At 33.6% G+C, this 27,883-nt stretch overlaps 2 protein-coding genes across 5 annotated transcripts in view; one reads left to right on the top strand and one right to left on the bottom strand.

Annotated features, from left to right (window-relative positions):
- The window catches only part of LOC133662450 (metalloproteinase inhibitor 3-like), a 55,363-nt gene extending 33,031 nt beyond the window's left edge, over positions 1-22,332 (bottom strand). The window contains exon 1 of the mRNA XM_062066454.1: positions 22,006-22,332. Within this exon, the coding sequence (XP_061922438.1) occupies positions 22,006-22,123 (118 nt within the window). The 5' untranslated portion in view covers positions 22,124-22,332. The remainder of the gene's footprint in view (positions 1-22,005) is intronic.
- Positions 1-27,883, top strand: part of LOC133662452 (synapsin-3-like) — a 342,835-nt gene that overhangs the window by 148,211 nt on the left and 166,741 nt on the right. The gene's annotated exons all lie outside the window — the stretch shown is intronic.

The raw sequence follows: 27,883 nt of genomic DNA, 5'->3' as shown, positions 1-27,883 counted from the left end.
TGTATTTAATGTTGTCATTATGGTGGTACTTAATGAATACTTAGGTCTACTACACTACTGTATTTAATGTTGTCATTATGGTGGTACTTAATGAATACTTAGGTCTACTACACTACTGTATTTAATGTTGTCATGATGGTGGTACTTAATGAATACTTAGGTCTACTACACTACTGTATTTAATGTTGTCATTATGGTGGTACTTAATGAATACTTAGGTCTACTACACTACTGTATTTAATGTTGTCATTATGGTGGTACTTAATGAATACTTAGGTCTACTACACTACTGTATTTAATGTTGTCATTATGGTGGTACTTAATGAATACTTAGGTCTACTACACTACTGTATTTAATGTTGTCATTATGGTGGTACTTAATGAATACTTAGGTCTACTACACTACTGTATTTAATGTTGTCATGATGGTGGTACTTAATGAATACTTAGGTCTACTACACTACTGTATTTAATGTTGTCATTATGGTGGTACTTAATGAATACTTAGGTCTACTACACTACTGTATTTAATGTTGTCATTATGGTGGTACTTAATGAATACTTAGGTCTACTACACTACTGTATTTAATGTCATTATGGTGGTACTTAATGAATACTTAGGTCTACTACACTACTGTATTTAATGTTGTCATTATGGTGGTACTTGATGAATACTTAGGTCTACTACACTACTGTATTTAATGTTGTCATTATGGTGGTACTTAATGAATACTTAGGTCTACTACACTACTGTATTTAATGTTGTCATTATGGTGGTACTTAATGATTACTTAGGTCTACTACACTACTGTATTTTATGTTGTCATTATGGTGGTACTTAATGAATACTTAGGTCTACTACACTACTGTATTTAATGTAGTCATTATGGTGGTACTACAATGGGAGACAGGTCTGAACTACAGACAGGCCAGTCTAGTACCTGCACTCTTTTACTACGAAGCCACGCTGTTGTAACTCGTGGCTTGGCATCGTTTTGCTGAAATAAGCAGGGGCGTCCATGATAACGTTGCTCGGATTGCTCCAAAAGCTGTATGTACCTTTCAGCATTAATGGTGCCTTCACAGATGTGTAAGTTACCCATGTCTTGGGCACTAACACACCCCCATACCATCACACATGCTGCCTTTTACACTTTGCGCCTAGAACAATCCGGATGGTTCTTTTCCTCTTTGGTCCGAAGGACACGACGTCCACAGTTTCCAAAAACAATTTGAAATGTGGACTCGTCAGACCACAGAACACTTTTCCACTTTGTCCATCTTAGATGAGCTCGGGCCCAGCAAAGCGTTTCTGGGTGTTGTTGATAAATGGCTTTGGCTTTGCATAGGAGAGTTTTAACTTGCACTTACAGATGTAGCGACCAACTGTAGTTACTGACAGTGCTTTTCTGAAGTGTTCCTGAGCCCATGTGGTGATATCCTTTACACACCGATTTTTGATGCAGTACCGCCTGAGGGATCCAAGGTGCGTAATATCATGGCTTACGTGCAGTGATTTCTCCAGATTCTCTGAACCTTTTGATGATATTACGGAGCGTGGATGGTGAAATCCCTAAATTCCTTGCAATAGCTGCTTGAGAAATGTTGTTCTTAAACAATTTGCTCAGGCATTTGTTGACAAAGTGGTGACCCTCGCCCCCGTCCTTGTTTGTGAACGACTGAGCATTTCACGGAAGCTCCTTTTATACCCAATCATGGCACCCACCTGTTCCCAATTTGCCTGTTCACCTGTGGGATGTTCCAAATAAGTCTTTGACGAGCACTCCTCAACTTTTCTCAGTCTTTTTTGCCACTTGTGCCAGCTTTTTGGAAACACGTCGCAGGGCATCAAATTCCGAATGAGCTAATATTTGCAAAAAATAACAAACTTTCTCCGTGTGAACATGAAATATCTTGTCTTTGCAGTCTATTCAATTGAATATAAGTTGAAAGGGATTTGTTGTATTCTCTTTTTATTTACCATTTACACAACGTGACAACTTCACTGCTTTTGGGCTTTGTAGGGAAAAAAAAGATAATATTACCTCTTTAATTCGCCTTATGTGGTACACAAAATCCCCCTGAGAGATGAGGTTAGACAACAATAGTCAGTGTTTCACATAAACTGCCAAGATACCTGTGGCGGTGGGGGCGTGGCTATGGGCGTGGTCACCATGACATCATCGAGTAATTTGCATAATTTACTACAATGATATGATTTTCTCTAAAAAGGCTCAAAAAATGTATACTTACTAATTAATAATAACAGTTTTGTTTTAAACATCCATCCATTTTACAATATAATTACAACACTTTATGTACATATTTATATACAGATTTGAACAATAAGTTATTCACTGAAATATATTTATTAATTGTGGTTCTTACAAAAAATATATCTTATAAAATATAAAAGCTAAAATGTCTCTTAAAGCTCTGCCCCTTTAATTAGTGCATACTAAATAATTGAACTTTAGCCTACTACTACAACCATATTATTTACCAGCAACATAAAGTGAAACAGAGGCAGAGGTGTCCTGCCACAGTCAGTAACAAATAAACAGAAAACAGTAGTGGTCAAATACAAATAAGGCAACAAGAGAAGTATCCTACACTTCTCTTTTGTAAAGTAAATCTGAACAGCCTATATGGGCATCTACATCAACTATATGATTTGCCTGAGAAGCTGGACAGGACAAAACAAAAAAATAATAATAAAATAAATAAATAAAAAAATAAAAAAATTTTTTTTTTACATTTTTTATTTATTTGTGGCGGACGTAATTCTTTCGTAATAAATAAATGAATGTGTGGGAAACCCTGATAGTGAAGACCAGGTCGGCCATGTGGGCTTGGAGATTTGACACACCAAACATCTCAGCCCGGCGTGGAATCTCCAGCCTTCTGACGCGGCGTGTCGTGTTTGAAGTGGGCCAAAGCTTACGTAACCTCTCCACAGGGGGTCCCGCTTATTCCTCGGGTCTGTGGAGGGATTGGAGATTTACTCCAGGTACCAGGGGGGCGCCGTCACGGACGAGGCCGGCTTCCAAAAGCCGCCGGGCACCACCGTGCACGGAGGAAAGAGCTGTTCTTCTCAGCGCCTGCTGATCCCCAACCCAGCATGAACACACTAATCCTGGACAAGTCACCTGCTTGCTTGTGGAGGTGTGGTCCTGTCACACCAGGGCTGGGAACCTGGACAAGTCACCTGCTTGTTTGTGGAGGTGTGGTCCTGTCACACCAGGGCTGGCTGGGAACCAGCATGCAGCAAAAACATTCAATCTCAGGTCAAAGTTGACTGACAGGCCTCTAATCTGGCTTTCCGAGGGCTTTAGAACCACCATTTCCATTTATTTTCTCAAGTACATAAAAAGTCACCCCCGCTTCCCCACTGGATGCGTAGCGGCAGCGGAACGGCGACACCGCGCTACGTCTGGAGCGTGTAGAAGACCAGCGTTTTGTCTCGCGGAGCGACAACTTGTATTTTTGTTTTGTGGCGAGCAACAACACAACAGTAGCAACACACACACACACACACACACACTACACTATGAGATTTTACACACACACACACACTCCACCATGAGATTTTACACATATACACACACACACACACACAGACACACACACTCAACCATGAGATTTTACACACACACACACAATCAACCATGAGATTTTAAACACACACAAACACACACACTCAACCATGAGATTTTACACACACACACACACACACACACACACACACACACACACACACACACACACACACACACACACACACACACACACACACACACACACACACACAATCAACCATGATATTTTAAACACACACACACACACAATCAACCATGACATTTTAAACCCCCCCCCCACACACACACACTCCACCATGAGATTTTACACACACACACACACACACACACACACACTCCACCGTGAGATTTTACACACACACACACACACACACACACACACACACACACACACAAACACACACACTCAACAATGAGATTTTACACACACACACACACACAATCAACCATGAGATTTTAAACCCACACACACACACACACAAACACACACACTCAACCATGAGATGACTTTACACACACACACACACACACACACACACACACACACACACACACACACACACACACACACACACACACACACACACACACACACACACACACACAATCAACCATGAGATTTTAAACCCACACACACTCCACCATGAGATTTTACACACACACACACACACACACACACACACACACACACACACACACACACACACACACACACACACACACACACACACACACACAAACACACTCAACCATGAGATTTACACAGACACACACACTCCACTATTAGATTTTACACACACACACACACACTCCACCATGAGATTTTACACACAGACACACACGCTCCACCATGATATTTTACACACACACACAGACACACACACCCAACCATGAGATCTTACACACACACACACACACACACACACACACACACACACACACACACACACACACACACACACACACACACACACACACACACTCCACCATGAGATTTTACACACACACACAGACACACACGCTCCACCATGAGATTTTACACACACCCACAGACACACACACACTCCACCATGAGATTTTACACACACACAGACACACACACCCAACCATGAGATCTTACACACACACAAACACACACACACACACACACACACACTCCACCATGAGATTTTACACACACACACAGACACACACGCTCCACCATGAGATTTTACACACACACACAGACACACACGCTCCACCATGAGATTTTACACACACACACAATCAACCATGAGATTTTAAACCCACACACACACACTCCACCATGAGATTTTACACACACACACACACACACACACACACACACACACACACACACACACACACACACACACACACACACACACACAATCAACCATGAGATTTTAAACCCACACACACACTCCACCATGAGATTTTACACACACACACACACACACACACACACACACACACACACACACACACACACACACACACACACACACACACACTCAACCATGAGATTTTACACACACACACACTCAACCATGAGATTTTACACACACGCACACACACACACACACACACACACACACACACACACACACACACACACACACACACACACACACACACACTCCACCATGAAATTTTACACACACACACACACACACACACACACACTCAACCATGAGATTTTACACACACACACACACACACACACACACACACACACCTTATTAAGATATTATTAAGTCCTGCTAAAGCGACCCCTGTGTCAGCTGCTATTTGACACAGGCCCCCCATATCCCCAAATAGCTGTCCAGGATATGCCTGTAATATGATTCTTTCATTCTGGACCTCCAGAACCAGCGTGTCCTCATCCACGTGTGTCAACGAGGTGAAATTAGGACGGAAAACCTTTGACAAGTTGACTTCACTTTTTAATTTTATTTTATTTTTTTTATTTACCCAGGAAATAGTTAAGAACCACTTTTTTTCAAGGAACTCCTGCACGTTTATACGGCAGTGCAGGTTGTTTTTCTGTGCTACAGCGCCATCTTGTGGACGAGTTCGCTCACTGCAGGCGCATCCAGGGAACGCCTGCAAGTGTTTTGTGTTGTTTAAAGCAAACAGGAACTAGTTCTGTCTTCTAGCCGTCCATAGCGTTTCTACACATACGAGTTTTTCATTCATCACTCCTAGCTACGTTTGTAAGTTTTACAATATAACTACAACTATATAACTACAACATAAGTACAACTATATAACTACAATATAACTACAACTATATAACTACAACATAAGTACAACTATATAACTACAATATAACTACAACTATATAACTACAACTATATAACTACAACTATATAACTACAACTATATAACTACAACTATATAACTACAACTATATAACTACAATATAACTACAACTATATAACTACAATATAACTACAACTATATAACTACAATATAAGTACAACTATATAACTACAATATAACTACAACTATAACTACAATATAACTACAACTATATAACTACAATATAAGTACAACTATATAACTACAATATAAGTACAACTATATAACTACAATATAACTACAACTATATAACTACAACATAAGTACAACTATATAACTACAACTATACAACTACAATATAAGTACAACTATATAACTACAATATAACTACAACGATATAACTTCAATATAACTACAACTATACAACTACAATATAACTACAACTACAATATAACAACAACTATATAACTACAATATAATTACAACTATATAACTACAATATAACTACAACTATATAACTACAATATAAGTACAACTATATAACTACAATATAAGTACAACTATATAACTACAACGATATAACTACAATATAACTACAACTATATAACTACAATATAACTACAACTATATAACTACAATATCAGTAAAACTATACAACTACAATATAACTACAACTATATAACTACAATATAAGTACAACTATATAACTACAATATAACTACAACTATATAACTACAGTATAACTACAACTATATAACTACAGTATAACTACAACTATATAACTACAATATAACTACAACTATATAACTACAACTATATAACTACAATATAAGTACAACTATATAACTACAATATAACTACAACTATTACACATGTGTGATGTGTGTATGAGTGTTGGAGACACCGTGTGGAAACAATGAAGATGTTTCTGTGTAAATAATAATAACAACTCTGCAATTAACTAATGTTGTGTTTAAGTTGAAGTGGAGTGGTATTGTTGTGGGCGTCACCAATTTTCCACAATATTTTACTCATTTAACCTCATGACACAGTCAGTTGAATTATGCGGACACATTTGTTACTTGATTTTTTTTTTTATATACGCTTCTGCCTTGGAGACTTTGTTTTTGAATATGACTATCATGAATATGATCACATGAAAATTACTATCATGAATATGACTATCATGAACATGACTATCAGGAATATGACCACATTAATATGACTATCATGAATATGACCACATTAATATGACTATCAGGAAAATGACCTTGTGAATATGACCACATGAATATGACTATCATGAATATGACCACATGAATATGACTATCATGTATATGACTATCATCAATATGACCACATGAATATGACCATCATTATATGACTATCATCAATATGACCACATGAATATGACTATCATGAATATGACCACATGAATATGACTATCATGTATATGACTATCATCAATATGACCACATGAATATGACTATCATGTATATGACTATCATCAATATGACCACATGAATATGACTATCATGTATATGACTATCATCAATATGACCACAATAATGACTATCATGTATATGACTATCATGAATATGACCACAATAATATGACTATCATGTATATGACTATCATGAATATGACTATCATGTATATGACTATCATGAATATGACTATCATGAATATGACCACATGAGTATGACTTTCATGAATATGACTGTCATGAATATGATTATCATGAACATGACTATCATGAATATGACCACAGGAGTATGACTTTCATGAATATGACTATCATGAATATGATTATCATGAACATGACTATCATGAACATGACCACATGAATATGACCACATGAAAGACTATCATGTATATGACTATCATGAACATGACCACATGAATATGACCACATGAGTATGACTATCATGACTATGACCACATGAATATTACTATCATGAATATGACCACATGAATGGGACCACATAAATATGACTATCATGACTATGACCACATGAATATTACTATCATGAATATGACCACATGAATATAACCACATAAATATGACTATCGTGAATATGACCACATGAATATGACTATCATAAATATGACCACATGAATATGATCACATGGATATGACCACATGAATATGACTATCATGAATATAACCACATGAATATGACTATCATGAATATGACCACATGAATATGACTATCATGAATATGACTATCATGAATATAACCACATGAATATGACTATCATGAATATGACCACATGAATATGACCATCGTGAATATGACCACATGACTATGACTATCATAAATATGACCACATGAATATGACTATCATAAATATGACCACATGAATATGATCACATGGACATGACCACATGAATATGACTATCATGAATATGACCACATGAATAGGATCACATGGATATGACTATCATGACTATGACCACATGAATAGGACTATTTGATACTTTTCACAATGTATACAGGCATATCTGCGGCTTATAGTCCGGCGCGTCTTATATATGGACACTTCTTTTTTTCTGTTAAAAATGAGTGGGTGTGGCTTATATAGTCCGGAAAATACGGTATTTTATTTTGAAAGTAGTAAACCCGGATCTTTTTTTTTTTTCCGGTGTTTGTGCATGACTTCTGTCCCACACGGGCAGATCTTAGCTGGATTGTTGGGAGGACCAGCAAACCCAGAAGAAGATCCGCAGGCGGCAGGAACTGAACAGGTGGACTTAGGAGTCCTCCAGGAGGAGAGCAGGGTCAGGATGGCCTTTTTGTTCAGCCCCTCATCGTGTTGGAACTGGTGCATCTTCATCCCCTCATCGTGTTGGAACTGGTGCATCTTCATCCCCTCATCGTGTTGGAACTGGTGCATCTTCATCCCCTCATCATGTTGGAACTAGTGCATCTTCATCCCCTCATCATGTTAGAACTGGTGCATCTTCATCCCCTCATCGTGTTGGAACTGGTGCATCTTCATCCCCTCATCGTGTTGGAACTGGTGCATCTTCATCCACCTCATCGTGTTGGAACTGGTGCATCTTCATCCCCTCATCGTGTTGGAACTGGTGCATCTTCATCCCCTCATCGTGTTGGAACTGGTGCATCTTCATCCCCTCATCGTGTTGGAACTGGTGCATCTTCATCCCCTCATCGTGTTGGAACTGGTGCATCTTCATCCCCTCATCGTGTTGGAACTGGTGCATCTTCATCCCCTCATCGTGTTGGAACTGGTGCATCTTCATCCCCTCATCGTGTTAGAACTGGTGCATCTTCATCCCCTCATCGTGTTGGAACTGGTGCATCTTCATCCCCTCATCGTGTTGGAACTGGTGCATCTTCATCCCCTCATCGTGTTAGAACTGGTGCATCTTCATCCCCTCATCGTGTTGGAACTGGTGCATCTTCATCCCCTCATCGTGTTGGAACTGGTGCATCTTCATCCCCTCATCGTGTTGGAACTGGTGCATCTTCATCCCCTCATCATGTTGGAACTGGTGCATCTTCATCCCCTCATCGTGTTAGAACTGGTGCATCTTCATCCCCTCATCGTGTTGGAACTGGTGCATCTTCATCCACCTCATCATGTTGGAACTGGTGCATCTTCATCCCCTCATCATGTTAGAACTGGTGCATCTTCATCCCCTCATCGTGTTGGAACTGGTGCATCTTCATCCCCTCATCGTGTTGGAACTGGTGCATCTTCATCCCCTCATCGTGTTGGAACTGGTGCATCTTCATCCCCTCATCGTGTTAGAACTGGTGCATCTTCATCCCCTCATCGTGTTGGAACTGGTGCATCTTCATCCCCTCATCATGTTGGAACTGGTGCATCTTCATCCCCTCATCGTGTTGGAACTGGTGCATCTTCATCCCCTCATCGTGTTGGAACTGGTGCATCTTCATCCCCTCATCATGTTGGAACTGGTGCATCTTCATCCCCTCATCGTGTTGGAACTGGTGCATCTTCATCCCCTCATCGTGTTGGAACTGGTGCATCTTCATCCCCTCATCGTGTTGGAACTGGTGCATCTTCATCCCCTCATCGTGTTGGAACTGGTGCATCTTCATCCCCTCATCGTGTTGGAACTGGTGCATCTTCATCCCCTCATCGTGTTGGAACTGGTGCATCTTCATCCACCTCATCGTGTTGGAACTGGTGCATCTTCATCCCCTCATCGTGTTGGAACTGGTGCATCTTCATCCCCTCATCGTGTTGGAACTGGTGCATCTTCATCCCCTCATCATGTTGGAACTGGTGCATCTTCATCCCCTCATCGTGTTGGAACTGGTGCATCTTCATCCCCTCATCGTGTTGGAACTGGTGCATCTTCAGCCCCTCATCGTGTTGGAACTGGTGCATCTTCATCCCCTCATCGTGTTGGAACTGGTGCATCTTCATCCCCTCATCGTGTTAGAACTGGTGCATCTTCATCCCCTCATCGTGTTGGAACTGGTGCATCTGCATCCCCTCATCATGTTAGTACTGGTGCATCTTCATCCCCTCATCGTGTTGGAACTGGTGCATCTTCATCCCCTCATCGTGTTAGAACTGGTGCATCTTCATCCCCTCATCGTGTTGGAACTGGTGCATCTTCATCCCCTCATCGTGTTGGAACTGGTGCATCTTCATCCCCTCATCGTGTTGGAACTGGTGCATCTGCATCCCCTCATCATGTTAGTACTGGTGCATCTTCATCCCCTCATCGTGTTGGAACTGGTGCATCTTCATCCCCTCATGGAACTGGTGCATCTTCATCCCCTCATTGTGTTAGAACTGGTGCATCTTCATCCCCTCATCGTGTTGGAACTGGTGCATCTTCATCCCCTCATCGTGTTGGAACTGGTGCATCTTCATCCCCTCATCGTGTTGGAACTGGTGCATCTTCATCCCCTCATCGTGTTGGAACTGGTGCATCTTCATCCCCTCATCGTGTTGGAACTGGTGCATCTTCATCCCCTCATCGTGTTAGAACTGGTGCATCTTCATCCCCTCATCGTGTTGGAACTGGTGCATCTGCATCCCCTCATCATGTTAGTACTGGTGCATCTTCATCCCCTCATCGTGTTGGAACTGGTGCATCTTCATCCCCTCATGGAACTGGTGCATCTTCATCCCCTCATTGTGTTAGAACTGGTGCATCTTCATCCCCTCATCGTGTTGGAACTGGTGCATCTTCATCCCCTCATCGTGTTGGAACTGGTGCATCTTCATCCCCTCATCGTGTTGGAACTGGTGCATCTTCATCCCCTCATCGTGTTGGAACTGGTGCATCTTCATCCCCTCATCGTGTTGGAACTGGTGCATCTTCATCCCCTCATCGTGTTAGAACTGGTGCATCTTCATCCCCTCATCGTGTTGGAACTGGTGCATCTTCATCCCCTCATCGTGTTGGAACTGGTGCATCTTCATCCCCTCATCATGTTAGAACTGGTGCATCTTCATCCCCTCATCATGTTGGAACTGGTGCATCTTCATCCCCTCATCGTGTTGGAACTGGTGCATCTTCATCCCCTCATCGTGTTGGAACTGGTGCATCTTCATCCCCTCATCGTGTTGGAACTGGTGCATCTTCATCCCCTCATCGTGTTGGAACTGGTCCATCTTCATCCCCTCATCGTGTTGGAACTGGTGCATCTTCATCCACCTCATCATGTTGGAACTGGTGCATCTTCATCCCCTCATCGTGTTGGAACGGGTGCATCTTCATCCCCTCATCGTGTTGGAACTGGTGCATCTTCATCCCCTCATCGTGTTGGAACTGGTGCATCTTCATCCCCTCATCGTGTTGGAACTGGTGCATCTTCATCCCCTCATCGTGTTGGAACTGGTGCATCTTCATCCCCTCATCGTGTTGGAACTGGTGCATCTTCATCCCCTCATCGTGTTGGAACTGGTGCATCTTCATCCCCTCATCGTGTTGGAGTTGGTGCATCTTCATCCCCTCATCGTGTTGGAACTGGTGCATCTTCAGGCTGGAAAAAGACTTCCCCTCCAGCAAGAAAGGTGTAGTTGTGATGCAAGATCCAGCTGTGGTCTCAACAAGCCGTCTCAAAGGTCTCATAATTGATGGCCGTCTCCGCTCCAGACTCTCTGAAAACCACCAGAGCGTCTCTCGGAGACAAAAGCGGCGTTTGAGGCTTCTGCAGGATTTATTATTCCACTTCCAACGTGAGCTGGCGTGCACGGGGTGAGGCGAGGATAAATAGTGTGCTGCGCTCCCCCACCTCATCTGCTTTTTACATTTCCCCTGTCATCTTGCAATCTGTCAAGTCCAGCTCACCAGCTGATGTGACTTTGGAGGAAGGAGACCTTGTCAACACCCTTTTAAACACTTTTCAACAGGTTTGGCTAATAAATATTTAATAATAAATTATATTTATTTCACCAATAACAGAACGCAACAACCGTGCAGTCTGCTTGCTTTGGAATAAATTACCGGATTTCTCCGACTATACAAGCCACACCCACTAAATTATAGAAGAACATATTTTCCATATATAAGCCTCAGATGTATAGGTTGTGAAGTGAGTTATTTACACGGAAATGTTGGCAATTTCATGAAAAGAGTCGTCATTTTACTCGACAAAAGTCACAATTTTATAAGAAAACTTCAAACTTTTGGCAGTATTATAATAGTCATTTTTATAATAAAAGTCGTCATTTTACTCAACGCAAGTCAAAATGTCGCAAGAAAAACTGAACATTTGTGCAATGTTATGATAAAAGTTGGAATTTGACTCAATAACAGTCGCAATTTTACAAGAAAAAGTTATAAAAATGCCAAAATTCTAAGTTTTTATTGTGAAATTCCAACTGATTTTCCACAAAAAGTCTTTTGTCATCATTAGTAAAATTTTTATTATTATTATAATATTGCCAAATTTTGAAGTTTTCTTACAAAATTGTGACTTTTGTCGAGTAAAATGACGACTCTTTTCATGAAATTGCCAACATTTTAAGCTTTTTCTTGTAAAATTGCGACTGTTATTGAGTAAAATTCCAACTTTTATTATAATATTTCACACATGCTCAGTTTTTCTTGCAACATTTTGACTTGCATTGAGTAAAATTCCAACTTTTATTATAATATTGCACAAATGTTCAGTTTTTCTTGTAACATTTTGACTTGCGTTGAGTAAAATGACGACTTTTATTATAAAAATGCCAAAATTCTAAGTTTTTCTTGTGAAATTCCAACTGATTTTACAAAAAAGCTTTCGTCTTTTGTCATCATTTTGCCAAGTAAAATTTTTATTATTATTATAATATTGCCAACATTTTTAAGTTTTCTTATAAAATTGTGACTTTTGTCGAGTAAAATGACGACTCTTTTCATGAAATTGCCAACGTTTTAAGCTTTTTCTTGTAAAATTGCGACTGTTATTGAGTAAAATTCCAACTTTTATCATAATATTGCACAAATGTTCAGTTTTTCTTGCAACATTTATACTTGCGTTGAGTAAAATGACGACTTTTATTATAAAAATGCCAAAATTCTAAGTTTTTCTTGTGAAATTCCAACTCATTTTACAAAAAAAAGCTTTTGTCATCATTTTGCCAAGTAAAATTTTTATTATTATTATAATATTGCCAAATTTTAAAGTTTTCTTATAAAATTGTGACTTTTGTCGAGTAAAATGACGACTCTTTTCATGAAATTGCCAACATTTTCAGCTTTTTCTTGTAAAATTGCGACTGTTATTGAGTAAAATTCCAACTTTTATCATAATATTGCACAAATGTTCAGTTTTTTTTGCAACATTTTGACTTGCGTTGAGTAAAATTCCAACTTTTATCATAATATTGCACAAATGTTCAGTTTTTCTTGCAACATTTTGACTTGCATTGAGTAAAATTCCAACTTTTATCATAATATTGCACACATGCTCAGTTTTTCTTGTAACATTTTGACTTGCGTTGAGTAAAATGACGACTTATTATAAAAAAGCCAAAATTCTAAGTTTTATTGTGAAATTCCAACTGATTTTACAAAAAAAGCTTTTGTCATCATTTTGCCAAGTAAAATTTTTATTATTATTATAATATTGCCAAATTTTTAAGTTTTCTTACAAAATTGTGACTTTTGTCGAGTAAAATGACGACTCTTTTCATGAAATTGCCAACATTTTAAGCTTTTTCTTGTAAAATTGCGACTGTTATTGAGTAAAATTCCAACTTTTATCATAATATTGCACAAATGTTCAGTTTTTCTTGCAACATTTTGACTTGCGTTGAGTAAAATTCCAACTTTTATCATAATATTGCACAAATGTTCAGTTTTTCTTGCAACATTTTGACTTGCGTTGAGTAAAATGACGACTTTTATTATAAAAATGCCAAAATTCTAAGTTTTTATTGTGAAATTCCAACTGATTTTTCACAAAAAGCGTTTGTCTTTTGTCATCATTTTGCCAAGTAAATTTTTATTATTATTATAATATTGCCAAATTTTTAAGTTTTCTTACAAAATTGTGACTTTTGTCGAGTGAAATGACGACTCTTTTCATGAAATTGCCAACATTTTAAGCTTTTGCTTGTAAAATTGCGACTGTTATTGAGTAAAATTCCAACTTTTATCATAATATTGCGCAAATGTTCAGTTTTTCTTGCAACATTTTGACTTGCATTGAGTAAAATTCCAACTTTTATTATAATATTGCACAAATGTTCAGTTTTTCTTGTAACATTTTGACTTGCGTTGAGTAAAATGACGACTTTTATTATAAAAATGCCAAAATTCTAAGTTTTTCTTGTGAAATTCCAACTGATTTTACAAAAAAAGCTTTTGTCATCATTTTGCCAAGTAACATTTTTATTATTATTATAATATTGCCAAATTTTTAAGTTTTCTTATAAAATTGTGACTTTTGTTGAGTAAAATGACGACTCTTTTCATGAAATTGCCAACATTTTCAGCTTTTTCTTGTAAAATTGCGAATGTTATTGAGTAAAATTCCAACTTTTATCATAATATTGCACAAATGTTCAGTTTTTCTTGTAACATTTTGACTTGCGTTGAGTAAAATGACGACTTTTATTATAAAAATGCCAAAATTCTAAGTTTTTCTTGTGAAATTCCAACTGATTTTACAAAAAAAGCTTTTGTCATCATTTTGCCAAGTAAAATTTTTATTATTATTATAATATTGCCAAAATTTTTAAGTTTTCTTATAAAATTGTGACTTTTGTCGAGTAAAATGACGACTCTTTTCATGAAATTGCCAACATTTTAAGCTTTTTCTTGTAAAATTGCGACTGTTATTGAGTAAAATTCCAACTTTTATCATAATATTGCACAAATGTTCAGTTTTTCTTGCAACATTTTGACTTTCATTGAGTAAAATTCCAACTTTTATCATAATATTGCACACATGTTCAGTTTTTCTTGCAACATTTTGACTTGCATTGAGTAAAATTCCAACTTTTATCATAATATTGCACAAATGTTCAGTTTTTCTTGTAACATTTTGACTTGCGTTGAGTAAAATGACGACTTTTATTATAAAAATGCCAAAATTCTAAGTTTTTCTTGTGAAATTCCAACTGATTTTACAAAAAAAGCTTTTGTCATCATTTTGCCAAGTAAAATTTTTATTATTATTATAATATTGCCAACATTTTTAAGTTTTCTTATAAAATTGTGACTTTTGTCGAGTAAAATGACGACTCTTTTCATGAAATTGCCAACATTTTAATAAAAGTCGTCATTTTACTCAACGCAAGTCAAAATTTTTACAAGAAAAACTGAACATGTGTGCAATATTATAATAAAAGTTGGCATTTTACTCAATAACAGTCGCAATTTTACAAGAAAAAGCTGAAAATGTTGGCAATTTTATGGAGAGTCGTCATTTTACTCTAAAGTCACAATTTTATAAGAAAACTTAAAATTTTTGTGAAAAATGAGTTGGAATTTCACAAGAAAAAGGTAACAATTTCACAAGTAAAACTTGGAATTTTGGCATTTTTTATAATAAAAGTCGTCATTTTACTCAATGCAAGTCAAAATGTTGCAAGAAAAACTGAACATTTGTGCAATATTATAATAAAAGTTGGAATTTTACTCAATAACAGTCACAATTTTACAAGAAAAAGCTGAAAATGTTGGCATTTTTATGAAAGAGTCGTCATTTTACTCAAAAGTCACAATTTTATAAGAAAACTAAAAAATTTTGGCAATATTATAATAATAATAAAAATTTTACTTGGCAAAATGATGACAAAAGACAAAAGCTTTTTGTGAAAAATTAGTTGGAATTTCACAAGAAAAAGGTCACAATTTCACAAGTAAAACTTGGAATTTTGGCATTTTTATAATAAAAGTCATAATTTTACTCAACGCAAGTCAAAATGTTACAAGAAAAACTGAACATTTGTGCAATATTATAATAAAAGTCGTCATTTTACTCGGCAAAAGTCACAATTTTATAAGAAAACTTAAAACTTTTGGCAATATTATAATAGTAATCAAAATTTTACTTGGCAAAATGATGACAAAAGACAAAAGCTTTTTGTGATTTTTATAATAAAAGTCGTCATTTTACTCAACACAAGTCAAAATGTTGCAAGAAAAACTGAACATTTGTGCAATATTATGATAAAAGTTGGAATTTTACTCAATAACAGTCGCAATTTTACAAGCAAAAGCTTAAAATGTTGGCAATTTCATGAAAAGAGTCGTCATTTTACTCGACAAAAGTCACAATTTTATAAGAAAACTTCAAACTTTTGACATTATAATTTTGCTTGGCAAATTGATGACAAAAGCTTTTTGTGAAAAATGAGTTGGAATTTCACAAGAAAAAGGTAACAATTTCACAAGTAAATCTTGGAATTTTGGCATTTTTATAATAAAAGTCGTCATTTTACTCAACGCAAGTCAAAATGTTGCAAGAAAAACTGAACATTTGTGCAATATTATAATAAAAGTTGGAATTTTACTCAATAACAGTCACAATTTTACAAGAAAAAGCTTAAAATGTTGGCAATTTCATGAAAAGAGTCGTCATTTTACTCGACAAAAGTCACAATTTTATAAGAAAACTTAAAAATTTGGCAATATTATAATAATAATAAGAATTTTACTTGGCAAAATGATGACAAAAGACAAAAGCTTTTTGTGAAAAATCAGTTGGAATTTCACAATAAAAACTTAGAATTTTGGCATTTTTATAATAAAAGTTGTCATTTTACTCAACGCAAGTCAAAATGTTGCAAGAAAAACTGAACATGTGTGCAATATTATAATAAAAATCGTCATTTTATTTATTAACAGTCGCAATTTTACAAGAAAAGGTTAACATTTTGGCAAGAGTCGTAATTTTACTCGGCAAAAGTCACAAATTTATAAGAAGACTTTAAAATGCTGGCGACCTTATAATAATAATCGGAATTTAACTTGGCAAAATGATGACAAAAGTCATCATTTTACTCAAAAAATGTCACTATTTTACAGGAACAACAAAAAAAAGGGCAATATTGTGATAAAAGTCAGAATTTTACATGACAGAAATATTGTGTAAATGTTTATTTACATGCCTTAATTGTTTCCAAACGGTGTCTGTAACAAGGCAGTAAAACGGCTGATCAGACAAAACACAAGTCATGGTCATGCTCTCCAATCAGCTAAACAGACCCAATAACTCCACGGTGACGTTTTGGTGGATTTACAAACCGGAACAATACAAAAAGAGTGCCATTGTAAGTTAATAACACAGACACTCGTAATAAACGTGTTCGCATATTAGCTAACGCGAACGACGCTAGCTTTATCAAATCAAGATAGCGCGTAAAAATGTGCGTGAAAAAACTCCTCCAGACGTCACACATGGGACGGTTTAGAAAGCAAGTTATATTGTAAAACGTACAAACCTCGCTTGGAGTGACGAATGAAGAGTCCATTCGAGTAGAAACGCTATGGACGTCTAGAAGACGGAACTGCACTTGTACTTCCGGTTGAGAGATCAGTTTAAGACCTAAGGGCACTGTTTTTTTTTTGTTTTTTTTATATTTGCATTATGGCCGTCAGCGAAGAAAAAAAAAATCATAAATTAGCTGCACTGTTTTATAAACCGCAGGATTTAAAGCGTAGGAAAAAAAGTTTGGTATCACTTTACAGAGTGTTGTGTTCTAACCACGTGTATGTCCAGCACACAAGTAAGTAGGGGTGTGTACCCAATCCTGCCAGTACCCCCAATGGGCATTGAGTCACGTTTAATCCAACGGGGGCCGTGTTTCAGTACCGGGGTTTGCACGCCACGTCACGCCTCTTAGGCACTTGGCGGTCACTCCAGCAGCACTGAGAGCGGACTCAGCCCAACTACCTCCGGGTAATGTCGCACTTCTCAACACTACTTATTAGCATTAGTGATTTTACATGGCGATTTCAACACCTTCAAATGTGTTAATGAAAACTACAACTAAGATGTACTAATGTATATAATCATATATATATATATAATCATATATATATATATATTCATATATATATATATAATCATATATATATATATATATATATATATATATATATATATATATATATATATATATATATATATATATATATACATAAATATATATATATATATATATATATATATATATATATATATATATATATATATATATATATATATATATATATATATATATACATAAATATATATATATATTTATATATACATAAATATATATATATATATATATACATAAATATATATATATATTTATATATACATAAATATATATATACATTAATATATATGTGTATATATATACATTAATATATATGTGTATATATATACATAAATATATATTTAAAAATATATATATATATATGTATGTATATATGTATATAAACACATATAAATATATATATATATACAGTATATATATATATACATGTATATATTTTAAAAATATATATATATATATGTATGTGTGTATATATATATATATATATATATATATATATATATATATATATATATACAATCAAACAGCTGGTGTGTAATAAGTACAATACTTACAGTATTTTTATATATATATATATATATATATATATATATATATATATATATATATATATATATATATATATATATATATATATATATATATATATATATATATATATATATATATATATATATATATATATATACTGGCAGTCAGCTTTTTTCATATATATTATATTAATATAATGATATATAAATAATAATGAATATAGTTGTATTTAAGAGTATGTGAAAGTTGGACTCCTACGTTGCACCAAACATGGATAAGTGTGGAGAGTGTTTTGCATTTTTCCCATCATGCATTGCAATGGATTTAATTAAATGGGTGTAATTCAGGTTTTTTTTATGGTTTGTTGATGCATTTTTTTTAAATAATATCCACAAATTGTGTTATATTGTTATGTGTGACCATGTCTGTGGGCATTTTGTGTTGGTTCCATTTTTCTATTTTTTTTTTTCGGCACCATGACTAGGGAAGGTTGTTTGCATTGGATCTGAGCCGAGGATGCCGTTGTGGCTTGTGCAGCCCTTTGAGACACTTGTGATTCAGGGCTATATAAATCAACTTTGATTGATTGGGTCATATAAGTAAATGATGCGCTCGGTTCATTTCTAAGCATAATATGTGGGCATAGACCTGAACTAGTCATGTAGTTCACAAAGATGGCGACATAGCAGCAGCGTACCAATGTAGGACTACTAAAATACAGTAGTGTAGTAGACCTAAGTATTCATCAAGTACCACCACAATGACAGCATTAAATACAGTAGTGTAGTAGACCTAAGTATTCATTAAGTACCACCATAATGACAACATTAAATACAGTAGTGTAGTAGACCTAAGTATTCATTAAGTACCACCATGATGACAACATTAAATACAGTAGTGAAGTAGACCTAAGTATTCATTAAGTACCACCATAATGACAACATTAAATACAGTAGCGTAGTAGACCTAAGTATTCATTAAGTACCACCATCATGACAGCATTAAATACAGTAGCGTAGTAGACCTAAGTATTCATTAAGTACCACCATAATGACATTAAATACAGTAGTGTAGTAGACCTAAGTATTCATTAAGTACCACCATAATGACAACATTAAATACAGTAGTGAAGTAGACCTAAGTATTCATTAAGTACCACCATAATGACAACATTAAATACAGTAGTGTAGTAGACCTAAGTATTCATTAAGTACCACCATAATGACAACATTAAATACAGTAGTGTAGTAGACCTAAGTATTCATTAAGTACCACCATAATGACAACATTAAATACAGTAGTGTATTAGACCTAAGTATTCATCAAGTACCACCATCATGACAACATTAAATACAGTAGTGTAGTAGACCTAAGTATTCATTAAGTACCACCATAATGACAACATTAAATACAGTAGCGTAGTAGACCTAAGTATTCATTAAGTACCACCATAATGACAACATTAAATACAGTAGTGTAGTAGACCTAAGTATTCATTAAGTACCACCATAATGACATTAAATACAGTAGTGTAGTAGACCTAAGTGTTCATTAAGTACCACCATAATGACAACATTAAATACAGTAGTGTAGTAGACCTAAGTATTCATTAAGTACCACCATAATGACAACATTAAATACAGTAGTGTAGTAGACCTAAGTATTCATTAAGTACCACCATAATGACATTAAATACAGTAGTGTAGTAGACCTAAGTGTTCATTAAGTACCACCATAATGACAACATTAAATACAGTAGTGTAGTAGACCTAAGTATTCATTAAGTACCACCATAATGACAACATTAAATACAGTAGTGTAGTAGACCTAAGTATTCATTAAGTACCACCATAATGACAACATTAAATACAGTAGTGTAGTAGACCTAAGTATTCATTAAGTACCACCATAATGACAACATTACAATACAGTAGTGTAGTAGGCCTAAGTATTCATTAAGTACCACCATAATGACAACATTAAATACAGTAGTGTAGTAGACCTAAGTATTCATTAAGTACCACCATAATGACAACATTAAATACAGTAGTGTAGTAGGCCTAAGTATTCATTAAGTATCACCATAATGACAACATTAAATACAGTAGTGTAGTAGGCCTAAGTATTCATTAAGTACCACCATAATGACAACATTAAATACAGTAGTGTAGTAGACCTAAGTATTCATTAAGTACCACCATAATGACAACATTAAATACAGTAGTGTAGTAGATCTAAGTATTCATTAAGTACCACCATAATGACAACATTAAATACAGTAGTGTAGTAGACCTAAGTATTCATTAAGTACCACCATAATGACAACATTAAATACAGTAGTGTAGTAGACCTAAGTATTCATTAAGTACCACCATAATGACATTAAATACAGTAGTGTAGTAGACCTAAGTATTCATTAAGTACCACCATAATGACAACATTAAATACAGTAGTGTAGTAGACCTAAGTATTCATTAAGTACCACCATAATGACCAACATTAAAATACTGTAGTGAAGTAGACCTAAGTATTCATTAAGTACCACCATAATGACAACATTAAATACAGTAGTGTAGTAGGCCTAAGTATTCATTAAGTACCACCATCATGACAACATTAAATACAGTAGTGTAGTAGACCTAAGTATTCATTAAGTACCACCATAATGACAACATTAAATACAGTAGTGTAGTAGACCTAAGTATTCATTAAGTACCACCATCATGACAACATTAAATACAGTAGTGTAGTAGACCCAAGTATTCATTAAGTACCACCATAATGACAACATTAAATACAGTAGTGTAGTAGACTTAATTAGCAATTTAATGTTATACTTGCAAATAATAATATGACGATAATAAATTAAGGTTTGCTTTGAAATGTTGCAATAAAAAGATTGATTTTTGACTAACAAAAATGATTATTTATGTTTATAATTCCACTCGTGAAAGTGGAATAAATCAAATAAAAGTGAAATGAAAATGTGTTGTGAAGAGTTCCTACTCAGCGCTGACCTAAAACAATCGGCGTTACGTTCCTCCTCGATGTGTAATCGATGACTCACCGATGTCGGAGTCGCAGTAGGCGTCCTGCGGGTGCGTGAGCGCGCAGGAGCAGCCGTCAGTGTGCGGGAGCTGCAGCAGGCTGAGGACCAGCAGCAGGCCGCTGAGGTGCGGGTACATGTCCGCGCTGTGCTGCGTGCTGCTCGGCGTGTGAGGTCCGCGTGGGTCGGGAGTGTTTGTTACGTCCAAGTGTGGCTTTGCTGGCGGACTGAGAGGCTCCGGCGTTCATATAGACGCCGTGACGCCTCCACCTCTGCACGCCGGGGGCGGGGCGGCCAATCACGGCGCGATGATGGCGGCACAGACCGGTGGCGGGTTGGAACTTTTTTTTTTTTTTTTTTTTTTTTTTTTTTTTTTTAAATAACATCGTTAATCAAAGAAAAAAAGGGACTGACGTAATGCGGAAACACTTTTTTTTCTCACAAAGTTACGCCATTCTCAAAGACAGTAGTACCTCGGGATACGACTTTAATTGGTTCTGTGACCCAGCAGGAGGTCATTTGTGTCTTTTTTTTTTTTAACCACAGCCTTTTTCACACTTTTTTGTTTTTTTACATAAAATTTATACTTTTTAAAAATGTAATTGGAAACAAAATTGTGGGCAAAATGTGTTAGTTTTAAATTGTAGTTTGTTAAAATACAGTGCTTTAAATTGGGTTGTAAAAAAAAGATGATTCTATAATCAGTTTTCATTAATCAGAAGTGAGTCTTGAGTTTTGAAGCAACAAATATTTTTGCACTGAATTTTTCTGCACCACATTTTTGTACACCAAATTTTTCTGCTTTTTTCTGCACCAATTTCTTTACACTGATTTTTTCTGCTTTTAATTTATTTTAAATTAATTTTCATACACTGCTTTTTTATACACCAATTTTTTTCTGTATTGAATGTTTTTACACTGACTTTTTCTGCACCAAAAAAAAAAAATTTGCACTAATTTTTTTACTCTTAATTTTTCTGCTTTAAATTTTTTTAAACTTCATTTTCTTACACTGAATATTTTACACAGATTTTTGTCTGCATCAAAGTGTTTTTTTATACTGACTATTTTTAAACTGATTTTTTTATCCACTTAATTATTTTTACACTGATTTTTTTATCCACATAATTATTTTTACACTGATTTTTTTTTCACATCAAATTATGCAGACAATTTCATCGAAATAATAAAATGTAGTTTGTTAAAATACAGTGTTTTGAAATTGAGTGTGTAAAAAAAAAAGATAATTGTAGAAAAAATACTATACAGATTGCTTCAGTCTTCATTTATCAGAAGTGAGTCTTGAGTTTTGAAGCAACAAATATTTTTGCACTGAATTTTTCTGCACCACATTTTTGTACACAGATTTTTTTTATACACCAAATTGTTCTGCTTTTTTTGCACCAATTTCTTTACACTGATTTTTTCTGATTTTAATTTATTTTCAATTAATTTTCATACACTGCTTTTTTATACACCAATTTTTTCTGCATTGAATGTTTTTACACTGACTTTTTCTGCACCAAAAAAAAAAAATTTGCACTAATTTTTTTACTCTTAATTTTTCTGCTTTAAATTTTTTTAAACTTCATTTTTTTACACTGAATATTTTACACTGATTTTTGTCTGCATCAAAGTAGTTTTTTATACTGACTATTTTTACACTGATTTTTTTATCCACTTAATTATTTTTACACTGATTTTTTTTTCACATCAAATTATGCAGACAATTTCATCGAAATAATAACATGTAGTTTGTTAAAATACAGTGTTTTGAAATTGAGTGTGTAAAAAAAAAAGATAATTGTAGAAAAAATACTATACAGATTGCTTCAGTCTTCATTTATCAGAAGTGAGTCTTGAGTTTTGAAGCAACAAATATTTTTGCACTGAATTTTTCTGCACCACATTTTTGTACACAGAATTTTTTTATACACCAAATTGTTCTGCTTTTTTTGCACCAATTTCTTTACACTGATTTTTTCTGCTTTTAATTTATTTTCAATTAATTTTCATACACTGATTTTTTATACACCAATTTTTTCTGCATTGAATATTTTTACACTGACTTTTTCTGCACCAAAAAAAAATTTTTGCACTAATTTTTTTACTCTTAATTTTTCTACTTTATTTTTTTTTAAACTTCATTTTTTTACACTGAATGTTTTACACTGATTTTTGTCTGCATCAAAGTAGTTTTTTATACTGACTATTTTTACGCTGATTTTTTTATCCACTTAATTATTTTTACACTGATTTTTTTATCCACTTAATTATTTTTACACTGATTTTTTTTCACATCAAATTATGCAGACAATTTCATCGAAATAATAAAATGTAGTTTGTTAAAATACAGTGTTTTGAAATTGGGTGTGTAAAAAAAAAGATAATTTACAAACAATACTATATAGATTGCTTCAGTCTTCATTTATCAGAAGTTAGTCTTAAGTTTTGAAGCAACACATATTTTTGCACTGAATTTTTAAATGCTGATTTTTTCTGGTTTTAATTTGTTTACACTGAATTTTTATATACTGAATTTTTTTACACAGATTTTTTTTAACACTGACTTTTATGCACCAATTTTTTTTGCTTTGAATGTTTTACACTGAATTTTTCTGCACCAATTTTCTTACACTGAAATTTTCTGCTTTTAATTTGTTTACACTGAATTTTTATACACCAATTTTTTTTGCACTGAATTTTTTTGCACCAATTTTTTTTACACTGAATTTTTCTGCTTTTAATTTGTTTACACTAAAATGTTATAAACTGAATTTTTTTTTTACACTGAATTTGTTATGCACCATTTTTTTCTGCTTTGAATCTTTTCAAACTGAATTTTTTTATACACTGAATGTTTTACACAGATTTTTGTCTGCATCAAAGTTTTTTTATACTGATTATTTATCCACTTAATTTGTTTTTATTTTAATTTAATTTGATTTTTAATCATATTTTTTAATTTTAGATTTTTTTTTACTGATTTTAAAACACTGTATTTTGACAGTTATTTTTTTAACTTACATTTTGCTGACAAATCTTTATTCAATAAAATAAAATAAAAATAAGTTGACAAAATTCAAACGCAAAAAAAATGAAATTGCATGACTTCAGTGTCCAAAAAAATCTTTGATAATAAAGACACAAAAATGAATTCCATACAGCTCGTACCTTGACTATCTGACATTTGCAAAACAGCGTCAAGTTCGTCAACCATTCAATTAAACTCACATCAATTTAAAAACACAGCAAAAACGGAACATGTAACAAACCTTTAGAATGAAAAAAAAAAACTTTTAGATGATAAATATTGCATGAAAACAAATAGTTTATGAAGTCACAGCCTTTTTTTTTTTTTTACCTTAGAGAGCAGATTTCTATGCTATCTTCTTCCAGCTGCTTCTCCGTCCAACAACACCTTTTTCATATTTTCATGGATAAATGTCTGCCGTTTAGATAACTTCCTTGGCTGGCGTTATCCACTCCTTCAATTCAATTCCCCCATTTATTGTCAACACAACAAACCATCTACGCCATGTTTTTTAAGGCATACTCAATGCAATATTCTCATATGCAGAAAACAATAAGAACAGGAAGTAGAAACAAATCAACATGGTGTGTGTCCGAAAAGGAGCAGGAAGAAGCAAACGCTTTTCTGTCCTGCCCCATTATTCACTTATTCTCACAATAATAATTATCCTCTTCATTTAATCAAATATAGTTCTTATAAATACTATGGTAAGATATGTTATGTTTACTCCTTCTTCAAGGTAGTGCAGGCTAGCAGTACCTTTTTAAACTGACTCCATTTTTTTTTGAGGATTTCGTTCTTTAATTCCATGAGTATCGTCCGCTACTTCTTCCCAGCCCTGTCCTCCACGCTCACGTTCTTCCTTGCTTGGAAAAACAAAGTTATGTCCATCTTTAGCTGGACAAAATAATAGTAACATTGTATTATTTATTTTTTTTAATTTTCATTATTAAATTTTTTTTCATAAAAAAAAAAAAAAAAAAAATTTAATGAAAAAAATAAATATTTATATATATATATATATATATATATATATATATATATATATATATATATATATATATATATATATATATATATATATTTATTTATATATATATTATTTATTTTCATTAAAAATATTAATATTTGTAAAAAAAAAAAATACATATATATATATATATATATATATATATATATATATATATATATATATATATATATATATATATATATATATATATACATACATATATATTTGTCTTACACTGTATAATATGTTAAACATAGGAGGGACCTTAGTGTACATTCTGACCCTTTGACTTTTTTGATTGTCATATAACAGTTAGTTTGAATGCTTTTTTGTCCTCTGTAAAGGACATGTGCTTCACAGCCTTTAATATCGGATGTGTCAAAAGTGTGGCCCCAGGGCCATACAAGAGCAAACAGATGAAATGTTGTCTTTATAGCAGTTATTGCTCAAAAATAATAATGCATCAAAATCAATGTTGTTATGAATTATTGACCTATTTAAGGCTCCAGTTACATTACATCAAATATTACACTTTGAAATGTTTTTTTAGGGAAATATTGCATTTAAAAAAAAAAAATAATTGACAAAATTCATACAACCAACAAAACAGAATAAAATAATACAAAACAATAAAAAAACTTATCATCGGTGGATAGATCCGAAGTTGATGGAGAGAGGATTGAAAGTAGAAAAAAAATACCTTTCTTTTTAACACTTTTATGAGTGGATCACCAAGAATTTTATTGGGAAAAAAAATTGCAATTGTTCAAAATATAATATCGAATCAAAATCAATGTTGTTATGAATTATTGACCTAATTAAGGCTCCAATTACTTCACATCACATATTCCACTCTGAATTTTTGAGGGGGGGAAATATTGCATATTTTGTGGGGGGGGGGTTTCGCTATTAAAAACTGGGCCATAAAAAAAAAAATATATATATATATATATATATATATTTATATATATATATATAAATCTCCTGATAATTGAGGGAACCCCTCATGAAACAGGCCTGTAGAGATTAAGTAGTCTTGTGATTTTTTTTTCTTCCACACATACATATATATATATATATATATGTATATATATGTATATTAAGTTAAAGTACCCATGATTGTCACACAATATATATATATTTATATGTATATATATATATATATATATATATATATATATATATATATATATATATATATATATATATATATATATTTTATTTTTTTTATTTTTTTTTTTAAACATTAAAAACTGGGCCATAAAAAGAAATAAAAAAACATATATATATATATATATATATATATATATATATATATATATATATTTTTTTTTTTTTTTTTTTTTTTTTTTTTTAATGGCCCAGTTTTTAATGTTTAAAAAAAATATTTAAAAAAAAAAAATATATATATATAAATATATATATTGTGTGACAATCATGGGTACTTTAACTTTATATATATATATATATATATATATATATATATATATATATATATATATATATATATATATATATATATATATATATATATATATATATATATATATATATATATATATATATGTTTTTTTATTATTTTTTATGGCTCAGTTTTTAATGTTTAAAAAAAACAAAAAAAAACATATATATATATATATATATATATATATATATATATATATATATATATATATATATATATATATAAATAAATATATATATTGTGTGACAATCATGGGTACTTTAACTTAATATACATATGTATATATATATATATATATATATATATATATATATATATATATATATATATATATATATATAAGTGCTGCTAACTGCACTGCTCCCAGTGCAGGTGACACTGAGCCCCA

The sequence above is a fragment of the Entelurus aequoreus genome, linkage group LG12, assembly GCF_033978785.1.
Source record: "Entelurus aequoreus isolate RoL-2023_Sb linkage group LG12, RoL_Eaeq_v1.1, whole genome shotgun sequence".
NCBI classification, from domain to species: domain Eukaryota; kingdom Metazoa; phylum Chordata; class Actinopteri; order Syngnathiformes; family Syngnathidae; genus Entelurus; species Entelurus aequoreus.
Note: the sequence above shows the minus strand (reverse complement) of the source record. Positions and strands in the feature narration are given on the sequence as shown.